This window comes from Euprymna scolopes, chromosome 35, assembly GCF_053919585.1.
Source record: "Euprymna scolopes isolate OS-2025 chromosome 35, ASM5391958v1, whole genome shotgun sequence".
Lineage (NCBI taxonomy): Eukaryota > Metazoa > Mollusca > Cephalopoda > Sepiida > Sepiolidae > Euprymna > Euprymna scolopes.
The window spans coordinates 85,761,290-85,788,508 of NC_136516.1; the positions used below are offsets into that span (position 1 = coordinate 85,761,290).

The 27,219-nt window shown below is 35.1% G+C and overlaps 1 protein-coding gene across 1 annotated transcript in view; it reads right to left on the reverse strand.

Annotated features, from left to right (window-relative positions):
* LOC145259967 (WD repeat, SAM and U-box domain-containing protein 1-like) overlaps positions 1–26,606 on the reverse strand; it is a 53,624-nt gene extending 27,018 nt beyond the window's left edge. Inside the window, exons 1-4 of the mRNA XM_080117955.1 lie at positions 26,454–26,606; positions 18,290–18,723; positions 12,165–12,364; positions 1,599–1,691 (exon numbers count right to left, since the gene is read on the reverse strand). Of these exons, the coding sequence (XP_079974081.1) occupies positions 1,599–1,691; positions 12,165–12,364; positions 18,290–18,693 (697 nt within the window). The 5' untranslated portion in view covers positions 18,694–18,723; positions 26,454–26,606. The remainder of the gene's footprint in view (positions 1–1,598; positions 1,692–12,164; positions 12,365–18,289; positions 18,724–26,453) is intronic.
* Between the last annotated feature and the right edge of the window lie 613 nt (positions 26,607–27,219).

Sequence of the window (27,219 nt, forward strand, 5' to 3'; positions counted from 1 at the left end):
CAAAAGTGTCAATTTAAGCCATTTTAACCCGAAAGTCACTCCAGCGTTTTCCCGGAAAATTCATTCTATTACTTTTTTTACTCATATCATGTTTTGTGCAAAATTCCAAAAAATTCTAAGGCATAGTTATTGAGAAAAGTGTGGACAGACAAACGGACAAGGATGAATGAGGGCCAAAAAAATGATAGTATTAATCCAATCAGCATCAGCAGAGTGTAGTTCCCTTCTCATGTCAAGACAAAAAGCTATGATTGAAAAATTTTTAAAGATTCAGTATATTTTATAAAGTTATTCTGATATCTGATTGGTTTGTTCTAATCATCTCTGGCTAAAAATGTAATCTATATATCTATAAAAGTGAGAATATATGTGTGTGTGTGTGTGTGTGAGGACACTTCTCAACCTATATACTCAAGGAATTTTGATCTACGGACTTGAAGTATGGTATATAGGATATTCAGACATGTGGAAAACTTTAATCAGGTTTCATCTGGAAAAAACAAGCTGCTAAGGGGTAAAAATTGAAAGACTAGTACATGGGAAATGGTTGTCAGATTTTTATCCGTTTGCTAACTGTTTCACGAATGCGCATGCGTGAACAGTTCACATTACAGATTACTTATGTTAAGAATAAGTAGTTTGAAAACACTTTTTAAAGATCGTATCAAGCTGGTCTAATGGTTATCATACTTGACTTGCTGTCTTTACGTTTTGGTTTCAATCTCAGCTCGAATATTTTTTCTTTCCTTTTTTTTTTTACTTACAAGAAGTGAACGGTTTAGAAAAAAACATAGTACTTGCATGCATGTCTCAGTTTCTGTATTAATTAAAATATAATATTTTACGACGTGAGATAATATCGCTGAGGTCTTGGTCCCGTTGATAACGTGCTTGCTTACGGTCTTATCTTTTGCGAGTTCATGTCCAGCACGCGTCATTATTTTTTTTTTAATAACATAAGTTTTTTCTATTCTATCTTAAAATGATAAGTTGATAAGTATAAAAACGTTTACCTTTTTTGAACTGCCCAACAATCCTGTTTTTCTTTTATTTTTGTATCTTCATCCATTTTACACTGTGGTGCAGTATTTCCGTGTTTTTAACCGTATCTTTTGTTTTTCAAATTTAAGTGCACTTACCCCTCGTCCATTTCTTCTATTTATTATTTCACAACCAAAAAATAAAAACTTACTATGTTTGTCTGTTTCCATTTATTGCTTACAAATTTTGCTTTCAGTTTCCATTCTAGTTGATGGCACCAAAGTCACAATTTTTCTTTTTTTTTTTTTATTAATAAATCAAAATATCATACTTAAGTAGATTTTACGATCAGGCAGCACCAGTCCACCTCCCACCCCCTGTCCTGCTAGTTCCATATAAATTCCAGAGTTCAAAAACATCGACCAAAAAGTTTTTGAAAAAAACTACGATAAGATAATTCACATAAAATTTTTATATTTTATATAATATATTTTATATAATATATTTTACGACCAAGCAATGACTTGCGGCCTGCTAGTTGTCCAAATTTGTGTGACCATACCCAATAATCATAATATCAAAAATATTGCAACAATTTCAAAGAAAGAGATACTTACTTAGGACTCCATTACAAATAACATTCCAGAGTTTCACAAAACTATCTTGACCACAACTAGCCATCAAGTATTTTCCGTTTTCATAAGGTTCGCCTGTAAAAACACAAATAGAATGACAACAAAATCTCATATTCTGTTATTGACATGAATCAATTTCTTTTTTCAGTACTTACGCAGAATAAGGATCGTGTTATTGTCAGAATTTTTCAGGCAATTTATGTAAAACACTAGAAGCTGACGAATTAAATTTTTGTGACATCTTTTTTTTGTACAAATGCTGGCCGATTTTTTTTCACTGAAAAAACTTATTATTTTGTTCAGGACAAAGATAATTTAATAAAAATAATTAATTGAACAAAATTTTTTGTGATGAAAAATCACAATGATATATATATATATATATATATATATATATATATATATATATATATATATATATATATATATATATATAAACAAAAAATAGCATAGTAATAGCATTAAGTGAAACAAACCTACACTCTTCAATCCCCTCTAACATGACAGGATACCTCCCTCTCTGCCATAAAGACTCGGATAGATATATGCGTGGACTTAGAGTCTACATTCAAAGCACCCTCCCCTTAACTAGAGAGCAATGTCTGGAATTAGGCCTTTATGTGTTTTTGACTAGCCTTTCATCACTGCGTTAGTTACTTATATTTTCTCTACAATTCTTCCTCAAGTCAGGATTGTACCCTAATCGATCATGTCTATATAGAATATATATATATATATATATATATATATATATATATATATATATATATATATATGGGTATAGATGCAGCATTCTCCTAGATAGTAACGCTCAAATACATGTGTTTGGTGTCCACCATAAGAATTGGCTCCGTTTCTCAGATTGCACAAATGCAATTGGATGCTCTACTTAATAGCTTCTCTATAGCCCATTCCCTCACACAGACAGTCATGTTTTCAACCCACCTTCCAGATCGTGATCACCAGCAAGATCACTTGGACGTTTCTATCTGGTCATGTCTGACAGAACCAGAACAATATCCTGATTGATTAAATAAAGGGCTCATTATGAAATTTCATATAAATTCCAGATCTCAAAAAGATGCACATGAAGAGGGTAGGAGGTTACGTCGACTGAAAACAACAAAGATGAGAAGATAGTTAAAAAAATACACGCTTTTATATAAAATAAAAAATTTTAAAATATTTTTTGCGATTGTTCAATCCTTATTACAGGCAATAATCAATATATATGTAGATAATTTAGTTTTTTTTTTTTTTCTGTAATCTACATCATTTATAGAAATTTATAACCTGGGTGACATCAAGTAACCCTGCCATATTCACAAATTTTTGGCTGAGGTAACGTCTGACCTTCAGGTGTATCCTTTTGAACTTATACCTTGCATTCTAATAACCTTTTAACACTTTTCTACATGTACATATCACACACAATGCTTCAAGCAAACTACATCTCATTATTTGTATTAATGTTTATATTCAAGCTATTATTCTTATCTTGGTTGCTATATTCACAACTTGTCAGTTGATGTAACCTCTAACCTTCATGTCTATCTTTTTGAAATTCAGAACCCATTTACCCTTTTAATCCATGTGGGTAAATTATTCCTATTCTGTCCGCCACGACAAAGTAGATCTATCAGTATGCTGTTCTTAATTACTATCATTTGCAGTAAAGATTAAACCTTTAACTTCTGAAAAACTGTCACTTAAAACTGATTGTTAAGCAACACCTTGGCTGACAGAACAAGAGCAATCTATCCTGGTTGATGAAATAAAAGATTCATTATAAAATTCCATATAAATTCCAGAGTTCAAAAATGTCAATCAAAAACGTTATGAAACAGCTATGATAAGATAGTTCATAAAAATTTTTTCGGATATTCTTTTGCGATGTTTCAATCCTTATTACAGCAATAACTAAAATATATGTAGATAATTTAGTTTTAGTTATATATATATATTATATATATTTTGTTTCTGTAATCTACACAATTTACAGAAATTTATAATCTGGGTGACGTCAAGTAACCCTGCTATATTCACAAATTGTTGGCTGATGTAACGTCTGACCTTCAGGTCTATTTTTTTGAACTTCAGAACCTATAGTTTTTAATCCACATGGGTAAATTATTCTCATTCTATCAGCCACGGCGAGGTAGACATTAATCAATCAGTATGTTATTTTTAAGTATTATCATCTGTAGTAAAGATTGAACCTTTAATTTCTGAAAGACTGTCACTTAAAACTGATTGTAATCAACAACTTGTCTGAAAGAACAAGAGCAATCTACCCCGATTGATTAAATAAGAGATTCATTATAAAAACTTTTTCTATTATATAAATGGAAAGATGTCTGTGTGCTTGTGTGTCTGCTAAAAGCTTTTGTCAGCCGCATCCGACTGGGTCGAAACAAGTACCATCTGAAAGAGCAATGCTTCGGACGCATAATATGTGAAAATTAGAACAAAAGATAAATTCTGTGGCAGTCAACTGGATCACTTTTGCTGTTTTCGCAAGTCACGCATTCATCTATAAATATAAAAGCGAAAATGTATGTATGTATGTATGTGTGTTCACTTTTTCTGTATGTCTACAAAAAGCTTCTTTCAGAGAAGCAGTCGGTCGCTTCACAACTTTTTATATCACATATAAATCGTAATATCTCACAGTTAACAACGAAGCACGCCTGTCTATTTAATTTGCTCGATTTCGGGAAGATAAATATTCAACATTTGTCGCTCGCCGCATGTGGGTTAATCTTTTTCCTATAACATCTTGGGGGGAAAAAAAGCGTTCAGCAGTAAATGAAAGTACTATCCTGCAGTCAAACATGACCTCATTAACTCATTAAAACGGACACCTGCTGAATCCAAGTAATTAAATAAATTCAAACGTGTTTCCATTAGCATCTCGCGGTGGGGCAATGGTTAACGTCGCACGGTTTTTTTTTCACACTTTAATTTACAATTTTGCCTCAACGGTTCGGGTTCGATCCTCATACTTACATTTTCTTTTAACCCCCCCCCACACACACACACCTCCAAACACCCGGGCAACGCCGGGTACCCCTCGCTAGTAATTAACTAAAGCTATGTTTAAAAACCTTCTTTTACAATGTCATGACATTATAAAAAGAGGTGAGTTTCTAACTTTTGTATTTAAATATATGCATTTACGTGGTGATATTGATGACGTCTTGCTTACAGTCTTATCTTTTTCAAGTTCCCATCCAGCACGCGTCATTATTTTTTTTTAATAACATGATAAGTATAAAAACGTTTAACTTTTTTTGAACTGCCCAACAATCTTGTTTTTCTTTTATTTCTGTGTTTTCATGCATTTTACACTGTGACGCAGGATTTTCGTGTTTTTAACCGTATCTTTTGTTTTTTAAATTTAAGTGCACCCCCTCCCTCACCACTCCATTTCTTCCATTTAATACTAGCGAGGGGTACCCGGCGTTGCCCGGGTGTTTGGAGGTGTGTGTGGTTTTGGGTAAATCAAAACTCCGGGGTGGAGGGGTGGGGTAAATTAAAAAAAAAAAAAATGTTTTGGTAGGTAAGTATGAGGATCGAACCCGAACCCTTGAGGCAAAGTTGGAAATTAAAGTAAAAAGAAAAAAAAGAGTGCGACGTTAACCATTGAGCCACCGCGAGATGCTAACGGAAACACGTTTGAATTTATTTAATTACTTAAATTAGCAAGTGCACGTTTTAATGACTTAATGAGGTCAACTTTTGACTGTGGGGTAGCATTTCATTTAGTGCGGAGCGCCTTTTTTTTTTTTTTTTCCCCCAAGATGTTGAGGGTAGGGGGAAACACCTCCCCTTGTCGAAATTGAATAGCAATTGTCTTCTGATATAAGGAAATAATATTTCCACATTGAGTAAAGCTCATTGCTTTCGGACATTTCTGGCGATCGAGACCGGAAAAATACCTAGACAATTAGTGTCGCTTTTATTATAGGAAAAGACCTAACCCACATGCGGCGAGTGAAAACTGTTGAATATTTATCTTCCCGAAGTCGAGCAAATTAAATAGACAGGCGAGCTCCGTTGTTAACTCTGAGATATTACGATTTACATGTGATATAAAAAGTTTTAAAAAGTTGTTAGGCGACCGACCGCTTCTCTGAAAAAAGCCTTTTGTAGACATACAGAAAAAGCGAACACACATACATTTTCGCTTTTATATATATATAGATTTCACAACCCCAAAAAAAACTCACTATGTTTGCCTGTTTCTATTTATTGCTTACAAATTTCACATATTATGCACCCGAAGCATTGCTAATTTCCCTTCAACAGTTTGCATTTTGGAGACGGAACTCTTTTTGAGATGAGTTGCTGCTATATTAATTTTACTATTTATCTCTTTAGATTCAAATGTTAATAACTACATTTTATTTCAGTATTTGATTTATATTTTTATTTTCTGATTGTTTTATTTAAAAGCAGGGGAGAGTCTGTAAAGAAAATGTAATGGTTGAGTCTATGCTATCTTTAAGATCAACTTGGTAGATATAATAAACATTTATGGACGAGAAATTCCTATAAATTGCGTAGATTACAGAAACAAAACGATTCTCGTCCATAAATGTTGTTTATTATATCTACCAAGTTGATCTAAAAAATAGCATAGACTCAACCATCATTATATTTTCTTTACAGACCCCCCCCCCCCCCGGCTTTCATTTTATCTCGCAATTTCTTAAAATGTCACTAGCTGAAGTTCAGAATATGATCACGCTTTTTTGTTGACGGTTAATTTAAGAAAAAAAAAAAAAAGTCTTCGGAACGCTGATGTTTTTAAAGCTAATTTCTTTTCAACAGTTTGTATTTTGGAGACGGAACTCTTTTCGAGATAAGTCACTGCTATATTAATTTTACTTTTTATCTTTTTAGATTCAAATGTTAATAACTACATTTTATTTCAGTATTTAATTTATATTTTTATTTTCTGATTGTTTTATTTAATAATAGCGTTTCTCACCCATAAATGTTTATTTTACCTACCTAGTTGATTGTATAAATAGATTAGGCAATTGTATTCATTTTCAGTTCTTGAGAGGGGAATCTATCATCATACTTTCCCTTAAACACGCCAATTGGATTTTTATCAAGTACAATATTTAATAGAATATTTTTTTTAATGTAGAGTAGAGAACACATTGTGGATGCGTTATCGGCAGCTCCCATTACTCTCGCTTCTCTTTATTTGTCCCTAAGTCCTCATTTTTTAATGAGTGATTTTTCTGACAAAGGGAGAAGAAAAAGCTGTATTCTAGGTTGGCAGTATTTTGCGGGAACAGTCGCCAGAGAGGTCAGAAATTTTCTGTTTCTATGTCTATCCTTGTAGCCATGTCACTAGTAAGGGTGCTGGAAGTAAACGTTTTATCTGGGCTGACGTCATCCGCCTGATAATCAGGGACCCGAACCTTGGATTAATCACTAAGAAGGCTGTCCTATCAGCAGGTGCAAAGTATTGGGGCTGCTGTATTGCCATTTGGTGAATGGATTCTTGACCATGCAGTAGCTTCTGATGGGGCCTCTCGATGCCATATTAGTAGGTAATTGTTACGGCTTTACCTTATCATGTTCTACAAAAAAAAAAATTTATTCGTTTCTTTTTCTTTCTTAGTTTGCCTCTCTGTCCTGCTCTAAACAACCTAGTCCACAAACTCCAAAACTCCATCATGACAAGTTTCAAGAAAAAATACACAATTAAATCCGGATCTCCAACTTCCAATGTGGATCTCCAACTTCCAACGTAGACCCCCACTACCATGTCTCCTTCTCCAACATCAGGGGTCTACGTTCTAACCTTCCAGAGGTTGAAACCCAATTACAGGAGACTAAACTAGACCTATTATTTCTAAGCGAAACTGGCATTGGACAGGCTATTTCCCTAGATGAGTTCATAATTAAAGGAAACTCTAATTTAACTTCCAAATCTGACCCCCAAGATTGCCATGGGCATAGAATATGTGCCTATATTAAAGATGGTTTTCCATGTGGTAGGGACATCTCCAGAGAAGATCCTAACTTACCCTATATGTACTTCCGGGTTGCACTTACTCACACTACTGCATTCATATTTACTCTCTATCGCCCACACAACAGCGGAGTTACTATCTTTAAAAGCATATCTGAGAAAATTGACCACGTCCTATCTGCTTATCCTTCAGCTAACATTCATGTATGTGGTGACTTCAATGTTCACAATGTGGAATGGTTGACCCACTCAAACAAAACCGATGATGAGGGGAGGTTCTGTCATGATTTCTCCATTGCTTATGACTTCACTCAGATCGTTCACTAACCCACCCGTGTGCCCGACAATGATGGCCAGTATGCGAGTGTCCTAGACCTTTTTCTCACAACTTGCCCTGAACTATGTTCAGTTTCCATTCTGTCTCCTCTTGAATCTTCCGACCACTCTGTTGTATCAATTAAGATAAAAATGAAATGTAATAAGTCCTCAGACGTACTTCTCCATCGTACAGTATATCGATATACTATGGCTGACTGGGATAGCTTCCGTAGATTTATATCAGATCTACCTCTGTGTTCCATGTTTAAAAAGGACATGTCCTCTATAGTATCAGACCTGACGGAATGGCTAATTGTAGGTATAGACTGTTTCATACCTTCGAAAAAGTTCCCGCAAAAACCTAACAGCCAGCCAAGGTTCTCTCCAGAATATGCTGCTACCATTGTGCAGAAATCACTTTTTCCATTGCTTCCAACATAATAGATGCATGGAGACTAAAGCTACTTTCAGGACTGCCAGCAACCATTGTAAGAAAGTAATAAAGAACACAAGAGAGTTGTATGCTCAGTCCATCAAGTCCAAAGTAGCTGAGCAGCGGCTTGGTTCCCACCAGTTTTGGCAAATAGCAAACAGAATCATGAACAGAAGCGCATGCTCTATCCCAACTATCATCAATGGACCTGAGGTAATTTCGTCAGCATCAGACAAAACCAAACTCTTTGCGAAGAACTTTGCAGCTAATTCTACCCTTTGCGACCAAGGTTGCCAACCCCCAACATTTCCTCCTGTATCAGAAAACATGCTATATGATATACAAATATCTGTACATGATGTTGCCAAGCTAATCAAAAACCTTGATTCCAGTAAAACAACCGGCTCTGACGGTATTCCAATTTCAAAAAACTTCAACCAGAACTAGCACCCATACTTGCAAAACTGTTTAAACATTGTCTTAAGGAGAATTGCTTCCCATCACACTGGAAAATCTCATCAGTATGTCCTGTATTTAAGAATTCAGGTGATCGCTCATCCCCCTCTCAGTACAGGCCAATAAGTCTCCTGTATGTCATGAGTAAGTTGCTGGAATCTGTGTTAAATAGAGAAGTAATCAACCATCTAAGCAAAAATAACCTTCTTAGTGACACACAATATGGTCTCTGTTCTGCTAGATCTACAGCAGATGTGCTTACAGTTATATCTCATAGGATTAGCGAATCTCTCGACGGAGGCAACCTTTCTAGGGCAATTGTTCTTGACATATCAAAGGCCTTTGATAGGGTATGGCATAAAGGTTTACTTCACTATACCATGGTATAGCTGGAAATGTCCTCTCAATTATTAAATCATTTCTCTCTGATAGGTTCATAAGAGTAGTAGTTGATGGGTAAAACTCAGAAGCTCACAGTATTAAAGCTGGAGTCCCTCAGGGATCCATCCTAGGCCCAACTCTTTTCATGATCTACATTAATGATCTTCCAAATCACATCCTTACATCATTCGTAGACATTTATGCTGATGACACTACTATCTATGGTAGCACATCTAAAACCGTAAACAACCAAGTTCTTTCCGATTCTCTCTCCTCTGATCTTGAACACGTGGTACAATGGGGAAAGGAGTGGGCGGTTACTTTTAATGCATCTAAAACCAAGCTTCTATCTTTACATCATCAATGTTTTTATCCCTATCTGGTATCACTTGAAATGGATGGCTCTCGTGTTGGGGAGGCCTCATGTTTTGACAAGCTTCTGGGCTTGATCTTTACTCCTGATCTTAAATGGAACACGTATATCAAATTTGTTGCCAAGGCCACTGGAAAAATGGTGGGATCCTTCTATCGATCCAGTAGATATCTCACTGCTGATGCAATTCTCTATCTATATAAGAGCCAGGTACGTCCAAGGCTGGAATACTGTTGCCACATCTGGGCAGGAGCTGCTAGAAAGGACTTGTCTTGCCTTGATAGAGTTCAAAATAGACTTTGTAGCCTCGTAGGAAATGTCCTTTTCTCTTCCCTGCAACCTTTATCTCACCGAAGAGATGTTGCGAGTTTGCTTTATCATTATTTTCATGGAAAGTGCTCAACTGAGCTTCAATCTATGGTCCCCCCTCGCCAAACTTTCACAAGAAACACTCGTCTAGCTGAAAACACTATGAATAATTCCCCCCACTCTTTATCTTTTTTTTTTTTTTTTTTTTTTTACATAGGTGTCACCACTTATCAAGGCCGATAGGCCACTCAAGGATAAGGGTTAAAGAGTGTAGAGTAGTCAATTGGACAATATAGTAATCGATAGTAATGGAAGTTCGGTAAATTTGTTAACTTCAGTGGAACGGCTCATCAGAAACTTGTTCACGTTGGACTTGAAGACAACCATATTATAGACAGCTGGAAAGCAGGAAAACGGAAGACAATTCCACAGGCGTGCAGTTCTAAGAAAGAAGCTTTGATCATGGAATCTATGTTTAAGTTTAGGCACAGATAAAGAGTGGGGAAAATTATTGATAATGTTTTCAGCTAGTCTAGTGTTTCTTGTGAAAGTTTGGCGAGGGGGGGACTATAGATTGAAGCTCAGTCGAAATACCTAAACATAGATTCCATGAACAAAGTTTCTTTCTTAGAACTGCACGCCTGTGGAATTGTCTTCCATTTTCCTGCTTTCCAGCTGACTATAATATGGTTGTCTTCAAGTCCAATGTAAACAAGTTCTTGATGAGCCGCTCCACTTAAGTTAACAAATTTACCAAATTTCCATTACTAACGATTACTATATTGTCCAATTGACTACTGTACACTCTTAATCCTTAGCCTCGAGTGGTCTCTGGGCCTTGATAAGTGGTTTTGCCTATGTAAAAAAAAAAATAAATTGCTTTCGGTTTCCATTCTGGTTGATGGCACCCAAGTCCCAATTTTTCTTTTTTTTATTAATAAATCAAAATATCATATTTAAGTAGATTTTATGATCAGGCAACACCTGCCCCCCCCCCTCCTCATTAGTTTCCTATAAATTCCAGAGTTCAAAAACGTTGACGAAAATTTTTTGGATATTCTTTTGCGATCAGTCAATCTTTATTACAGGTAATAACTAAAATATATGCACATAATTTAGTTTTATTTATTTTGTTTTTTTTTGTAATCTACATAATTTATAGAAATTTATAACCTGGGTGACGTCGAGTATCCCTGCTAGTTCAAAGTAAACAGACATTATACCACCTTTACAAGCTGCACTGACCAAGAGCCTAAGTTTACATTCTTTAAGGTTTTGCTTTATGGCATATCTGTCAACCACTGCAGGATCACTTAAAACCAAGTAGGTCGTTATGTTTTTTGGGGGGTTGGGGGGGGGGAATTCTTTTTGATATTAATCATAGTGTGTGAGTGATAGTTTAGAATTTTGTCGATTAGTTTGCAAATTGAAGATATTATTTCAATCATTTGAAAGATGTTTTTCCTGCATTATTTGGATTATTCGAATTGCTGTTCTCATCTTGAATGGTATTTTTGCAATGTTTTTGTTTTGATTTTTCCAATTTTTTTAAGAAGTTTAAACCGGGTTCCCCCCCCCCTACCCCCTACACACACGCCTACAAACACCCGGGCAACGCCGGGTACCCCTGCTAGTATTATGTAAGGGGCAGTTGTCTGTGTTTTTGTATGTTTTTATGTCTAGGTAAAACTTCAAAAATACACAATAAACCTTGACAAAGCTGTTTTTTTTTTTTTTTTTTTAAATCAGTGTAACCCTTGAAAAATGATATCTAAAATATAGAAAAAAAAAATTAATTCTTTGGGGATAGAATGGTCATTTTTATCATTGAATGTTATCAAGAAATTAAACACAATTTTTTAATGTTATCATGCATTAATAATAGGCCAGGAAATGAGTCAGTACTTTTTTTTTTCAAATTAAAAAACTAACTCCAGATTTAATTTATTATCATTTATCTACAAAGAAAGAAGGAGGAGGAGAGGCTTAGTTTTAGTAGTGCTCTGGAGGCTTTCTTAATTTTATTTGATACTTTCAATAGTGCTCTGAAGGTCCCCCTAAATTTTATTTTTTCACTCTTCACATAAAAAAAATTCTCTATCAGCTAGAGATAAGGGTGGGGGGAATAATTAAAAAAAATTTTCTTTAGATTTTTATTACCCCGGGCAACACTGTGTAGTCCTGCTAGCAAGGTATACAAGAAGAAGTAAAAATTGTGTTAAAGCATGAAAAGCTGCTTTTGAGATGAGTGACATCATGGAGAGATCAAAGAAACCTTACCGTTGTCTCCATAGAGAATGGAGAAGTCGCATGCTGCAACACCCAGGTCGTGTACTTCTTGTTCTTTCAGTGGACAGTTGCCAAAATTCAAAGACATATCCCAAAAGCGTATTTCACCACAACTACTACCCGACACCATCCAAAGGCTGTCAGGGGTAAACGCACACGTTTGAACGAATGCTTCATGGCCTTTCAGGTTTCTGGAAAAGTAGAACAACAAAATATAATCATGGAGTAAAAACAACAATTCAAATCTGATCATTTTACAAAAATAACTGTTTTTCTGTCATGCAAATTATAAATGAATTAGCAGGACTCGTGGAAATTTGACAGAAAGAGAAATATATTTAATCAACAAATATGTTTTGATAAAAGTAATAATTTTCTGAATAGTGCAAAAACTTAGTTTTTTGGATAGAAAAACCAATAGCATCCAGTAAATAGAAGTTTACTAGCCTGGGTGCCTGGCGTTGCCTGAGTGTTTATAGGTGTGTTGAGCAAAAAAAAAAAGTGGCAGTGTAACGCTCCCTTAAGTCAATTAGGTCATAGTAGTAGGCAGGCAGGCTCAAACCCGTACTGCGAAGGAGGAAAAGAACATAAAAAAAAGTGACTTCTTTGCCACTGCATCCATCACCAAACCAGAAGTGGCAAAGGTTTAAATTAAGGCTAATCAATCGAAAAGAGGGGATGACTTTTGAAAATATCGGCGAAAAAAGCGACCCTTCTTGTAAGACAAGTGGCCAGTTGAGGGTGAAGGTCTTAATGTTTTTAGCCAATTTTTTTATATTTGTCGTCTAAAGTGTTGAGCTTCAAAACGATACCGATCTCAGATTTTCACAAGATTGGTATCGTTTTGAAGTTCAAATATTGAAAAATTGGCTAAAAAAATTAATTTCTTCACCCTCAACTGAGCAGTTTTCTACAAGGAGGGTCAGGTTTTTTGCGCCGCCATTTTTGCAGGTCATAGTATCGGGTGGAATGACTTTACTTAAATTCAATGTTCCGAACTTCCGGTCGCGTCATGGAGTAGTGGTAAGACGTCAGATTTTTTTTTCACTTTCTTTTCCGCCTTCGCGTTACGGGTTCAAGCCTGTCTGCCTACTAATACTTTTTTTTTCTTTTGGCTCAACACATACCTCCGAACACCCGGGCAACGCCGGGCACCAAGGCGAGTCTTCTATAATATAAAGAACAGTTGTCTATGTGTATGTCTGTGTGGTTGCATTTTATTGCTAAAACTAAAAAATAAAATTACAAAACAAACACCCACAAAGTTGGTAGTTTCTTAATCAGCATTATCCCGGATGAATAATATCCGAAATTTAGAAAAAAAAAATCCATTCTTTGACATAGATTTTATAAGCAGGATCTGTTTTCCAGCCAGGTTACATACTAATTAAAGAGAAGTAACTCTATTTTGTTTTAATAAAGGAGTTATTTTTCTTATGCCGATTCATTTCTTGAGGAATCTATAAAAATGAGTTGTTAGTGTGTGTATAAGCATGTGTATGTCTAGAAAAAGGAATGAGCTGAGCAGACAAGAAAGGGTGATGAGAGGGGGGAATGATGGGAAAGGAGAGAGATAGAAGTGTTAATAGGAATATGTGACACTTTTGCCCCGGGCAACACTGGGTAGCCTTGCTAGTCTATTATATAAAGGGTAGTTGTGCATGTGCATGTGTGTGTGTGTGTGGCTAAAAGTACAAAACTACTAAAAGGCTCATAAAGTTTATATTTTCTTGATTGGTATTGCCTCGGATATATAATATCAAAAATGAAGAAAAACATTTATTCTTTGAGAGTTAGTGTGTTAGTTTTGTTAAGTTTTTTTTTTACCGCAATTTCAATGTCTATATGCAGTAAATTTGAAAGAAAACAATGTAATTATGTAATAATTTGGCAAAAAATATAGAGTCATTCTTTAAAATTTTTCAGAAATTATATCATTTCTCTTCAAATCATGGTGAGAGTGGGGAGGGAAAGAAACACAATAAAGTTGAATTTTAGAAGTGTTTTGGGGGTGTCCTTAATTTTAATTGGATGGTTTCAACCATAGTAATTACTATCACTATTTGGTAAATGGTATACGTTAATTGGTTCAAAGTGCCCAAATCCTTGCAAGGGCAAATCTGTTTAAAGGCCGATTTTCCCAGGAAAAACCAACATCAGCATTGAATAGGATTCATAATACAGGTTGCAACAATAAAGTTGTCACCCTAAAAAAAAAAACAAGACTACAGCTTTATTTTAAAACTTTTATTGAAAAAATCAGTTCAGCTAACTTGATTATATAGTAGAGCTAACATCTATTCAATGTAGCCAGCTTCAGCTTCAATCACTGCCTCAATACGGGTCTAGAAATGGGAGCATGCATTTTCCACAAACACCGGCGGAAGCTCGGTGAATACTCAGCAGATGGCCGCTATCAGGCTGGCTTTGGTGTTGTGGGAAATCATGTTGGTCATGTTCTCGATGTATGACCAAATAAAGTAGTCCAGCAGATTCAGGTCAGGGGTGGAGGAGGGTCCAGTGAGAGACGGATACAAAGTCATAGCACTCCTTCTGAAGCCAAGCCTGGATCTTTTTAGACTTGTGGGCTGGCGCTGAGTCCTGCTGCCGCACCCAAGGCCTACCAGTGGCCACCTGATTGCACCAAAGGATCACCACACTCTTCAACATATCCAAATATACTTTGGTGTACCTGGATGTGCTGAAGGCTGACTTCAAAGATGTGAGGTGGCATGATGTAACTCTCACTTGAAACCATACCAAAGGCCACAACCGTGGCCAGAAATTTCATTGAGCTGTGCCCTCAAGCATTGAACCGTCCAGATTTACATTTTCAGGGCGCTGGCAATGGTCCTGTTGTCATAACTTGGATCAGTAGAGAGCATGAGTTGTACAGCAGAGCATCTCTGATCTCATTCATTGAACATTGTGTCACTTTCAGACATGATAGAAGGCTCCTATTGCTCTTGGGATTTGTACACAACTGGCCAACTAGTACATGGTATGCAACAAAAAAAAGAAAACCGGTTTTCATCAAGCGGAAATGGAATCATGTTGGTTTTTCTAGGGCGACAATTTTATCGTTCCACCCTGTAGTAATAATACAGTATCATATCTGGTAAGTGGTATATTGTAATAAATGAGTGCTCAATATCCTAGATAGAGCAAAAGACAAAAAAATCTACTCAACATTGCTTGGGAGTCATAGTAACCAAAAAGTGCTCAACATCATAGATTCAGCAAATGTGTTTAAACACAACGTTGCTTGAGAGAAAAATAAGCTTCTTTGTAAATTGTTATTATTATGTTGTATACAAGACAAAATACATGGTGTTGTCTGGGAGCCATAATACTAACAATAATATAAATAGTAGATGGTATAAATTAGTCAATCTTACCGAATCAGCAAAATTAATTTGTTTGTAAATAAGTGAGTAATTTTTCTTTTACTCCTAGGCAACACTAGGTAGGTACAGCTAGTTATATATATTTGCGAAACAATGATCATTTCAAAAACAAAGTACTAAGTATAAACAAATAAAATTATTTTATATATCTTTATTCGATTAGTAAAATTTTAGAATAATTGTAAAGAAGTGAACCATAGCGGAAATTCAGTCGACTAAAATAAGATGGAAAACGGGGTGAGGAAAAAGGAAAAAAATGGGGGAAGTTACATGTAAAAAATGTACAATTCAGTAAAATAAATAAGTCGATTAAAAACAAGATCGTTAAAATACACCCGAAGCGCTTTTCGTTCAGACTAACTTTTCAAGGGTATAAGTCTGAAAATTATTATTTTTTAGAATATTTGGTAGTGGAATGGAGCAAGAGCGGAGAGGAGGTTAAAAAAAAAAAAAAAACTGTGACTACCCAAATAATTCTAATTGAAGCCGGAGGTTTCTCTGCTTGCACAAAGTAGGAGGGCTGGAAATGATGGCAAGTTTTTCGAGGATAGACAGGTGGAACTTTGTACGTCCTCCGTACAAAACAGAAAAACACTCTTGAAAAGTTAGTCTGAACGAAAAGCGCTTCGGGTGTATTTTAACGATCTTGTTTTTAATCGATTTATATATTTTACTGAATATATATATATATATATATATATATATATATATATATATATACACACACACAAGGTGCCTTAAATAAGTTTCCAGACTTTTTTCATTTCAACACTTTAATTGATAGTACACACATGAAACTAGTCCCCTTCGAAGTAATCTCCTCCGGCTGCAATGCACTTGTAGAAGACCCCATGGAAGTCCTCTTGTGTGAGCGTGTCAATGACCTTTATCACAGCCTCTTTCATCTCTTCAATTGTCACAGAACGAAAGCCTCTAAGGTTTTCCTTGAGCTTAAGGAATAACCAAAAGTCACAGGGAGCAAGGTCTGGACTATAGGGAGGGTGAGGAACTGTCTTGATGCCCATCTTGGTCAAATAGTCTGTGACAATGATGGAGTTGTGGACTGGTGCATTCATGCAAATCTTCTGCATCTTCAGTTCCTCATGAATAATTGTGTGTACAGTTCCCACACTGACATCAAACTGTGCACTTATTGTCTCTATAGACACACGATGGTCCTTATCCATAAAATTTTTTATTTAGCCAATCAACTCTGGTGTTCTGACGACCTTACTCCTCCTATACCTCTCATCATCCCTCATAGATTCCCTGCTTTCCTTGAATCTCTTATGCCACTCAAAAACTAATGCTTGATTCATGCAAAAGCAGTCTGAAGCATTCCATACGTTGCTGTGGCATTTTTCCCCAAGTTAAAAATAGAATTTTATTCTATATCATTCTTCTAAAGTGTCCTCATGCCCAGATTATTTTTTTTAAATTCAGCAGCTGTGACGACCTGGCTTTAGTAGGATGTATTCCAATTGCTGCTGTAGCTGTTCATTTGAACCTGATAAGATGTATAGCAATAACACAGTGAATTTTCAAGAGTCTACAACAATTTTAAATGCCTGTACAAAAAAAAGTCTGGAAACTTATTTAAGGCACTTATATACAGAAAAATATACCGCAGGCATCAACACTTATATAAAGACACGATTATTGGAACAAACCAATATATGTACAACGCAAACAGAAACTGTGCCTGATCAACCAGTAACTTGTGAGTCATGTGACTTAGTTTGTGGGAGCAGGGCTTGCCTTGTGTCACACATGCAGCACAAACATTGATAGCAGAGTATAACAGCGTGGATTTATGACCCTCATGCATCGAGCACGAGGAGAGAGTCCACCATGAAATATTTGAAAACATGATCATTCGAATGTACACATATCCAAGGCAATGGTAGAAGCAGAAAACAAGCTCCAGTCCATAGTGGAATGGAGCCATGAATGCATGGTATAATTTAATGCTACTAAGACTAAACTGCTTTCCTTTAACAATTGCAAGAAGCATTCTGAACCACTGATAGCCATGACTAATAACAACCTATCTGAGAGCTTATCCTTCAAACTCTTCAGCTTAGCATTCACAGGCAATATTAACTGGAATGAAGTCACTGAGGACATTGCAAAGTCTGCTGCAAAGAATGTGGGATCCCGCTACCATGCTACAAAATTAGTCATACCACAAAGCCACCATTTGCCCATGCATGGAGTATTGTTGCCACATCTTGGTGAGTGTATCCACTACTAATCTCTCCCCTTTAGATAGATTTCAAAAAAGAATGCCCAATCTAATATGCCCCACACTATCAACCAAGCTCCAACCCCTGTCCCATCACTTCAATGTTGCATCTCTGTGCCTCTTTCACAAGTACTTTAATGGAATGTGTTCTAATGAACTCACTGCACTTGTACTTCCTTGGCATACTTGCACTCAACAAATCTGTCTAGCAGCAAAATCCCACTCCTTCATTGTAGAGGTCCCTAAATGCCGGAAAGCCTTTTTAATATTTATAATTTCTTCTCTTGGGACTGCTAGACTTTGGAATTCCCTTCCTGCTTCCCTGGCTTTACTAAAATGCAGAAGTTTAAATGTAATGTAAACAGACATTTCGCTCATTTCCTTCCATAGTCGCTTGTAGGCATGTAAAAATTCCGACAACAAAATATTAAATATAAACAAATATAAAACAAAAATCTACAAACCTCAAGAGACGCCAAGAAGGGATATCCCAAATGCATAGCGTTTCATCATCGCTGCCAGATACTAAAAACAAAGAATTTGGTGAGAACTTGCAAACTCTAATTCCTCCTCGGCTTGGATGTTCCAGAACAGCTTGCTTTCTGCTCGTGTTCAAATCCCATATAATAATCTTCCCGTCGGTCGAACATGTGGCCAGCAGTGTGCCGCAACGGCTGAAATCACAGCAGTTGACATAAAGAGTGTGTCCACGCAGTGGGGAGATGGATTCCAACTCGGAAAAATCAGGCACTGTCCACAGGCGGACAGTTTTATCCCCAGCACATGTGCACAAGATGCCGTTTACGGAGAAGTTAACGCTGTTCACATCAGATGTGTGAGAATTCAGGGAGATCTCGGTCTGAGACATAATCTGTGTTTAAACCAATGAAGATGTCATCTTGATTGCAAAAACATAAAGAAAAGAAAAATATTATTTAGTAATTCATTTTTGGTCATCATGCAGTATAAGGATTGTGATATCATCGGATCATCTGGGCGGTTTAAGAAAAATGTTGGAAGTATGGACACATGCTTTTAAAATCAAACGTGCATTTACTAAAATCACACACATGCATACACTTTTAAATAATGCCCCAGTTACCTGCCCTTGTAATTTCCATTTGCCCAACAGGTGGCATTCTCTACTCTCGTTTTTCCCTCTCTTTTGATTCAAACTTTGACACGCCTCAGCAGCGCATTTTCTTTCCCCAAGATAGGATGAAATACTTGTGTATTAGTGTGAGATTGTCAATGACCTTTGTCACAGCCTCTTTCATCTCCTCAATTGTCTCATAACGACAGCCTCTAAGGTTTTCCTTGAGCTTAGGGAATAACTAAAAGTCACAGGGAGTATGACAACAAACTCGTACATACACGCTGAACGTTCAACAAATCCAGATACGAATATATATGCAACGAACACTCCACTTCATACACACGTACGTACTATGAACTCTTACGTATAAGGATAACTAACTTTAGGCATGAAAAATATGCATACACGCGTACACACCATCACACCTTGTATTCCTTTATATTTCTGTATTAATAAATCTCTCCTGTATATATGTAAATACGTAACTCTGTTTCAGCATGCTTTATTTAAATCCTTCTTAATTGTACTCCTAACGCGTGCTATTTATTGTTGATTGTTTTTATGATGCTGTACGATCTGCAAACGATGACCTTCCACCTTTCTAGTAATCGAACACGTAACCTTCACAATAATCAGTTTCACAACACAGCCTACAAAGTGGGACCCTGGTCTATAATCAGCAACTCACCGCCACAAAATGGGTCTCCCACAGAAGGTGCTGAAATACTGAGCACCTAAATAAATCATTACCCCACCCTCAAATTTTTTTTGATATCAGTTGTTTATTATTCTAAAAAATTAAACATTTATTGAAGAAAATATACCCTATAAAAAATGTTCATTTTTCTTGATTTTAATTTTATTTTTATAAAAGTTTTGTACAAAAATTGCCCAGTAATTATTCTGGAATATTTGTTTTTAATTTTCAGTTACTTTTTCATTGAAAATTTTTTTGATTATTCAATTAATTTTTTATTAAAATTGTTTTCATTTTCCAATTGATTTTTCATTGAAATTGTTTTCATTTTCCAATTAATTTTTCAATGAAAATTTTTTCATTTTTCAATTAATTTTCCATTTTCCAATTAGTTTTAATTAAAAAAATTTTTTTATTTTTCAATTAATTTTTCATTGAAAATTTGTTCATTTTCCAATTAATTTTGCATTGTAATTACTTTCATTTTTCAATTAATTTTTCATTGAAAATTTTTTCATTTTTTATTATAATTATTTTCATTTTACATTTAGTTGCTCATTGAAAATTATTTCATTTTTCAATTAATTTTTCATTGAAATTTTTTTCATTTTTTAATTAATTTTTTATTGCAAACTTTTTTATTTTTCAATTAATTTTTCATTGAAATTTTGTTCATTTTTCAATCAATTTTTCATTGAAATTGTTTTCATTTTCCAATTAAATTTCATTGAAATTTTTTATTTTTAAATTAATTTTTCATCAAAATTTTTTTTCAGTTTTCACCTCATTTTTCATTGACAATTTTTTCATTTTTTAAATTATTTTTCATCGAAAATTTTTCTATTTTTCAAATAATTTTTTATCATTCTCAAATTAATTTTTCATTCAAATTGTTTTTATTTTTCAATTAGTTTTTCATTGAAAATATTTTCAGTTTTCAATTAATTTTTCATTTAACTTTTTTTCATTTTCCCATTAATTTTACATTGTAATTGTTTTCATTTTTTAATTAATTTTTGATTGAAATTTTTTTTTAATTTTTCGAATTATTTTTTATTATAATTATTTGCATTTTTCAATTAGTTTTTCATTGAAAATTTTTTCATTTTTCAATTAATTTTTTATTAAAATTTTTTCAATTAATTTTTTATTAAAATTATTTTCATTTTCCAATTTATTTTTTATTAATAACGTTTTCATTTTTCATTGAAAATGTTTTCATTTTTCAATTAATTTTTCATTTAAATTTTTTTCATTTTCCAATTAATTTTTCATTGAATTAGCTTCATTCTGACACAAATATATAATTTTCATTGAAAATATTGGCCAGCATTCGCGTAAAACAAAAAACAAAATATCACAAAACTTATTTGGAATCTTCCAGCGTTTTCGGTAAACTGTCCAGACGATTTCAACAATAGCTAGGTGCTTATACTATATAATAATTCTTTTTTTCTTTTTACTAATAACCACTGCTTATCAAGGTGAAAAGCCACTTGCGGATACAGATTAATAAGTCGGATGGATTGTTGCTTTAGTGATGGTGAATATGTAGCTAATCATTATTTCACAAACAGATTCGCTGTACGTGTTCAAAGAGAAATAACTCAATTTAAATTATTTCAAGTTTTAAAATAGATGCTAGAGCTAAAAGAACACTAGATTGGCCATGCAAACATGTAAACAGATGTCAGAATGTTCATTGCGTGCTTCGTCCCAAAGTTATGTAAATTCTATGGTGACTAATTTTTGTCTTCTTGCATAGGGTACAGTAAACAGACCAGGAGCGTTGCAATTTTGATTATAAATACAGTATGTAGGAAAAATCATATCGCTTTAGTAAGGCATTCATCCTCCTACCTCCATCGTGAGATGTAAAAATTACAGGAAATACGCATGCTGAGGTGATTCATCCCAATGGATAAATACCTTGCCAAGGGATTTATATTCACATAAGTAGCAAGGAATGATTTTCTTTAAATCTTTCTCTTTTATCTGAACCCTGCTCTAATAAAAAAATATAACGTTACAAGATAGGTTCCTCTTTTCTTGTAAGAAAAACATTAGATAAGTGAACATGAGATTAGGATAGACCGAGATTCGAACTTTGTAAGCAACGTTCAGAAATGGAATTTCGCATTGTTCAGTTTCACATAAAATAGTTTAGAGATGTTTGTTGTAAAAGGAATTTTAATTGTTCAATGTTTTTTATGAAAACTGAATTAAAATATTGTCAGCTATAGCAGAACAAACAATAGCAATTTAAAAACATATTGAAAAATAAGTTAGGCCGAAAAATAGGTTAGTGAGAATTCTTTGTCTGAAGAAATGGTTTGGAAACATGTGCCGAACCACGTATGTTTAGGCCACGTGAGTCGATCACATTTACAGACACACGTATGACGTCATGCTAGAAATGAGTTCTCAATATAGGAGCTAGAGTCGAAGATCAGAGAGTTAGAGACAAAGATCGGAGGCAGTCGAGTCCGGATCGAAGTCAGAGTCAGCCGAACAGAGCTGACATGAGGAGGGTCGCCCTTTAGAAGCGAGGGAAAAAGTTTTAAACATGTAGAAACGACTTTGAATTTCTGGATGTCATCATCATTTCGACTGGTCAAATGGAATAAAAGAACATCTCATATTTTTGTAACTGCCGTCTTCATGTTGTCATTCCGCAAATTAAAGGTAATGTGTAATCATCTTATATGAACATTGTCTCCCTCTTATTAATGAACATTGTATAACCCATCCTAAGTAATGTGTAATCACCTTTAATGAACTTTGTGTATAACCCCACCCTAAATAAACTCTCTCTCCATCATAAGTAATGACTGTCTCCTCCTATGTTAAAAGAACTGATCACCCTCTTCTTAATATGTGTTGAGAAGAAACACACCACAATGGTATAAATGTCTCTCTCTTCTCTCCCTCCCTGATCACCATTGTATATATGTACTCGATATATGTCTCCCAATATGACCCCAGCTATACAACAATAATGCATTCCAATAGTTGGATCACTTCTTCGTGTCCGGATATCTTTGTGGCAGCCACATTATCAGCCCAGCATGATTGGACATTTCTAAGCCTGCTCGAATAAAAAAAATTTAATGCATTCTAATCACTTCGTCATGCTCGAATATCTTTGTGGCAGCTAGTTAATCGACCCAGTGTGATTGAAAGTATGGCCCAGTCTTTAGTAGTACCAGATGCAGTTATGGTTGGCCGGTTAACCTTCTCAACTGTGGCCGTATGAGTAGAAGTACCAACAGCATGTATTGTGCCATGGGTTGTGAAGAGTTTTTTTTTTTACACAGGCATCACCACATTATCAAGGCCAAGAGGCCACTCAAGGATAAGGGTTAAAGAGTGTACAGTAGAAATTGGACAATATGGTAATCATTAGTAATGAAAATTCGGTAAATTTGATAACTTATATGGAACGGCTCATCAAGAACTTATTTACGTTAGACTTGAAGACAACCACATTGTAGAAAGCAGGAAAACGGAAGACAATTCCACAGGCGTGCAGTTCTAAGAAAGAAGCTTTGTTCATGGAATCTACGTTTAGGTTTAGGCACAGATAAAGAGTGGGGGGAATTATTGATAGTGTTTTCAGCTAGACGAGTGTTTCTTGTGAAAGTTTGGCGAGGGGGGACCATAGACTGAAGCTCAGTCAAACACTTTCCATGAAAATAACGATACATCAGAGACAAACTCGCAATATCTCTTCTGTGAGATAGAGGTTGCAGGGAAGAGAAAAGGACATCTCCTACGAGGCTACGAAGTCTATTTTGAACTCTATCAAGGCATGACAAGTCTTTTCTAGCAGCTCCTGGAGTGCTGCCACAATAACTGCGTCAAGGTCTGGTGTGATGTAGTTGCATGCAGAGAAAGGGCAATGCACAGCAGGCATGGTAGCTCAATTGGAATTCGGTTGTCTTGTTCATAGATAAGGTTCTACTCTGTTTATCCAGCAGTTGTTTATTGTCTATTAACAATGAACAAGACCTGAAAGAGGTAAAGACAAAACAGAATTACACAATAATAATCCTCTGTTTTAACTCCATATTAATGAACATCAACCTTCCTGTGGAATCACTTCCCAAACTCCCTTAAAACCTCAACATAGTATTCCTTGTTGACTGTCTGTCCATTGGGAACCCAGTGCATGTAGATCATGCCCGTGCTGTCAAAAAAAGGGATCATAAGTTTCTTTAGTGGATTTACTCTGTCTGGCTTTCTTAGGTCTGGGAGAACCAGCATGCTTCCACTGGGAACTCTGTCTCTTGATCTTTGGGTCACAGCAGTAGATCCAGCTTTTATCGCATCAAGAACTGCAGGATCTGAATGGATCAGCTCGACCATTTCCCTGCTGTCATGACGTCTTTCTTTTTGATCTTCTCTTAGCACCCTTGGGACAAACTTTGCACAAATCTTTCGCATCTTCAGTTTCTCACAAATAATTGTGTGTACAGTTCCCACACTAACATCAAACTTTGCAATTATTGTCTCTATAGACACACTATGGTCCTTATCCATGAAATTCTGTATTTGGCCAATCAACTCTGGTGTCCTGACTTCCTTACTCCTCCCATACCTCTCATCATTCCTCACAGACTCCCTGCCTTCCTTGAATCTCTTATGCCACTCAAAAACTGATACTTGATTCATACAAAATGGTCCAAAAGCAGTCTGAAGTATTCCATACGTTTCTGTGGCATTTTTTCCACGTTTAAAACAGAATTTTATTGCATATCGTTCTTCTAAAATGTCCTCACGTCCAGATTGCCCAACCCTAATAAGCATATTCGGGCATTTTAAAATATAGACAACAAAAAGAAAAAGTAACCAAAAAGCAAATACATAACAGTTAAATGTTACCAAAGGCAAGATGAGTTATTTTTCTATCTATCTGGATAAGTTTTTGTTAAATTTTCGATTTTTAAGTGATTATCGAGACATTATGTGTTTTTGTTCGCCATTTTGCTCTCTTTCTAACGTAACACTTGACACTACTTGTGTTCCAAACTAAATAAACACTTTGAAATAAGTTAAAACAACAAAAGCGGTACTCCTTAGGCGTTGAGTTACATGGCGACCAGCAGAAAAATTTAATGGGTAAATGTTTACTTGAACTACAACAGAACGTTGACCAATAAAATTTGTTTTTTGGGAGGTTTTCGGGGTCGTTGACAACGAATTTGATATTCAAACCTGTCGAAAATTTACCGTTTGCATGGTATTAACTCCTGAACCCTCGCACTATTTTGTGCCAACTCACCGCCATCGTTTATGCTATTCTTACATGATGCGATGCGTTCGCACATGGACGCGCGTAGTAAGGTGACTTGTCACATCGCGGAAGAATTTTTTAGCAGACATTTAAAATAACAAGAAAGTTTTCAAAAACAAAATGTGGTTTATTTTTGTGTTACGTAGTTTTTGATGCTTTTTTAATTGATCTAAAAAAATTAAGTTTTCACGAGCGATTTACAAAAGCATTTTTATTTTTCGTTTTTTTAATTTTTTGGGGGGAGGGTTTTTTGTACAACATTTAACAGGTGCTTCTACAGTTTAATTTACCGTTTTTCCGTAAGTAACGCGAACGCGCCGACATACACCGAGCAGAAGAACTGTTTAATTTTTCACAAAAATTCTGTTTACATTGGGGAGTAGGGCGGTGGAGGCGCGGGGAGATGAGTGGTGTCGGTGTATGTCGGCGCGTTCGCGTTACTTACGGAAAAAACGGTAAATTAAACTGCAGAAGCACATGTTAAATGTTGTACAAGTTTTATAATTGAAAAAAAAAACAAACCTCCAAAAAAATTAAACGAAAAATAAAAATGCTTTTGTAGAACGCTCGTGAAAATTTAATTCAACGCCCTTGCCTTTGGTAACATTTATTTGGGGTTTGTATTACTGTACTGTTGTACACATAGATTCGAAAAAGTTGTCAAAAAAACAAATATATAACAAATAAATGTTATCAAAGGCAAGATAAGTTACTTTTCTACCTAACTGGATATAATTCACGTGTTTTTATTCAATTTAACATGTTTATTCAGCTTGAAAAACATGCAGTGTTTGCCGATGTATTGGAAAATTCAAAATGGCGGCCGACTCTCTCTTAAACACGGTAAGTTCGGGAAAAGGTCTTATAAATAATAAACTAGACAAAATACTGTTAGAAATTCGCTCAATATATATTACCGTGACATAGCTTGACATATATTCGGTGTTTTTTTAAGAGTATTTTGTCTAGTTTATTATTTATAACACCTTTTCCCGAACTTACCGTGTTTAAGAGAAAGTCGGGCGGGCGCCATTTTGAATTTTCCAATACATCGGTAAACACTGCATGTTTTTCGAGCTAAATAAATATGTTACATTGAATAAAAACACAAAAAATATATCCAGTTTGGTAGAAAAGTAACTTATCTTGCCTTTGATAACATTTATTTGTTATATATTTGTTTTTTGACAACTTTTTCGAATCTATGTGTACAGTAATACAAACCCCTAGCACCCATATTTTTTTATCACTTTCGTTTTGTTGTCATTACTGCAAAATGCCTTTATATGCGAACTTGAAGTTCGCATATAAAGGCATTTTGCAGTAATGACAACAAAACAACTTCATACGTGTAAACTGGAAAATTATCGCTTTTACAGTACTGGGGCGAGATTTTTACCAATAAACACTGAAATTTGAAGATACTGTCTAAAAAACATAGCACGGTAACATAAGTGCATAGTCATTTTTTAAACTTCCAAATTAAAAATAAATATATTTAAAAAAATATATATATTTTGGTTACTTAATTTACATTACCTATTTTTGCCTTGTTTAATAATTGCTGAAACTAAGAACACGTTTGATTTTTCTTCGTTTTTTCAGCCATGTTTTTAATTGTAAGAGGAAAAGTGCTCCTGTTCAAACATAAACAATCACAACTTATACGGAGTAAATTCTCACCGGAAATATTTCAAAAAAAATTAATTAAAAACAAAAAAAAAACAGATAACATTAAAAAAAATTTAATAATTAATTCTTAATTTATTATTTAACAAATATATTTGGTTCTCCTTAAGTTCAGCGTGTCTTTGTTTACTTCCGTTTTCTGCTGATCATTCTATTTCGCGATGATAAAAAAGTCCGTTCTGATTTAATGTTTACCAATTTTAAAATATGCTGTTATTGTAAAAATAAAAATTAAAAAAAAACGGTAAAACTATACAAACACCGTGACAGCGAATTAACCCTACCCCTAACCCTAACCCCAACCCTAACACTAACCCTAACCCTAAACCTAACCCTAACCCTAACACTAACCCTAACCCTAAACCCTAACCCTAACCCTAATCCTAAACCTAACCCTAACCCTAACGCTGTCACGGTGTTTGTATAATAATACCAAAAAAACACCCATCTCGTTTACTTGTTTTGGGACTAGTGTAGAGAGTGATCCGGACGTAAATAATAACGTTATTATTTAAAACGCCAATCTTAACATGAGGAGGGGAGGGTGTTTTGTACCTATTCTATGCTACAACCTTACAATTGAATAATAGCACCCTTATTTTAAAACTGGAAACCA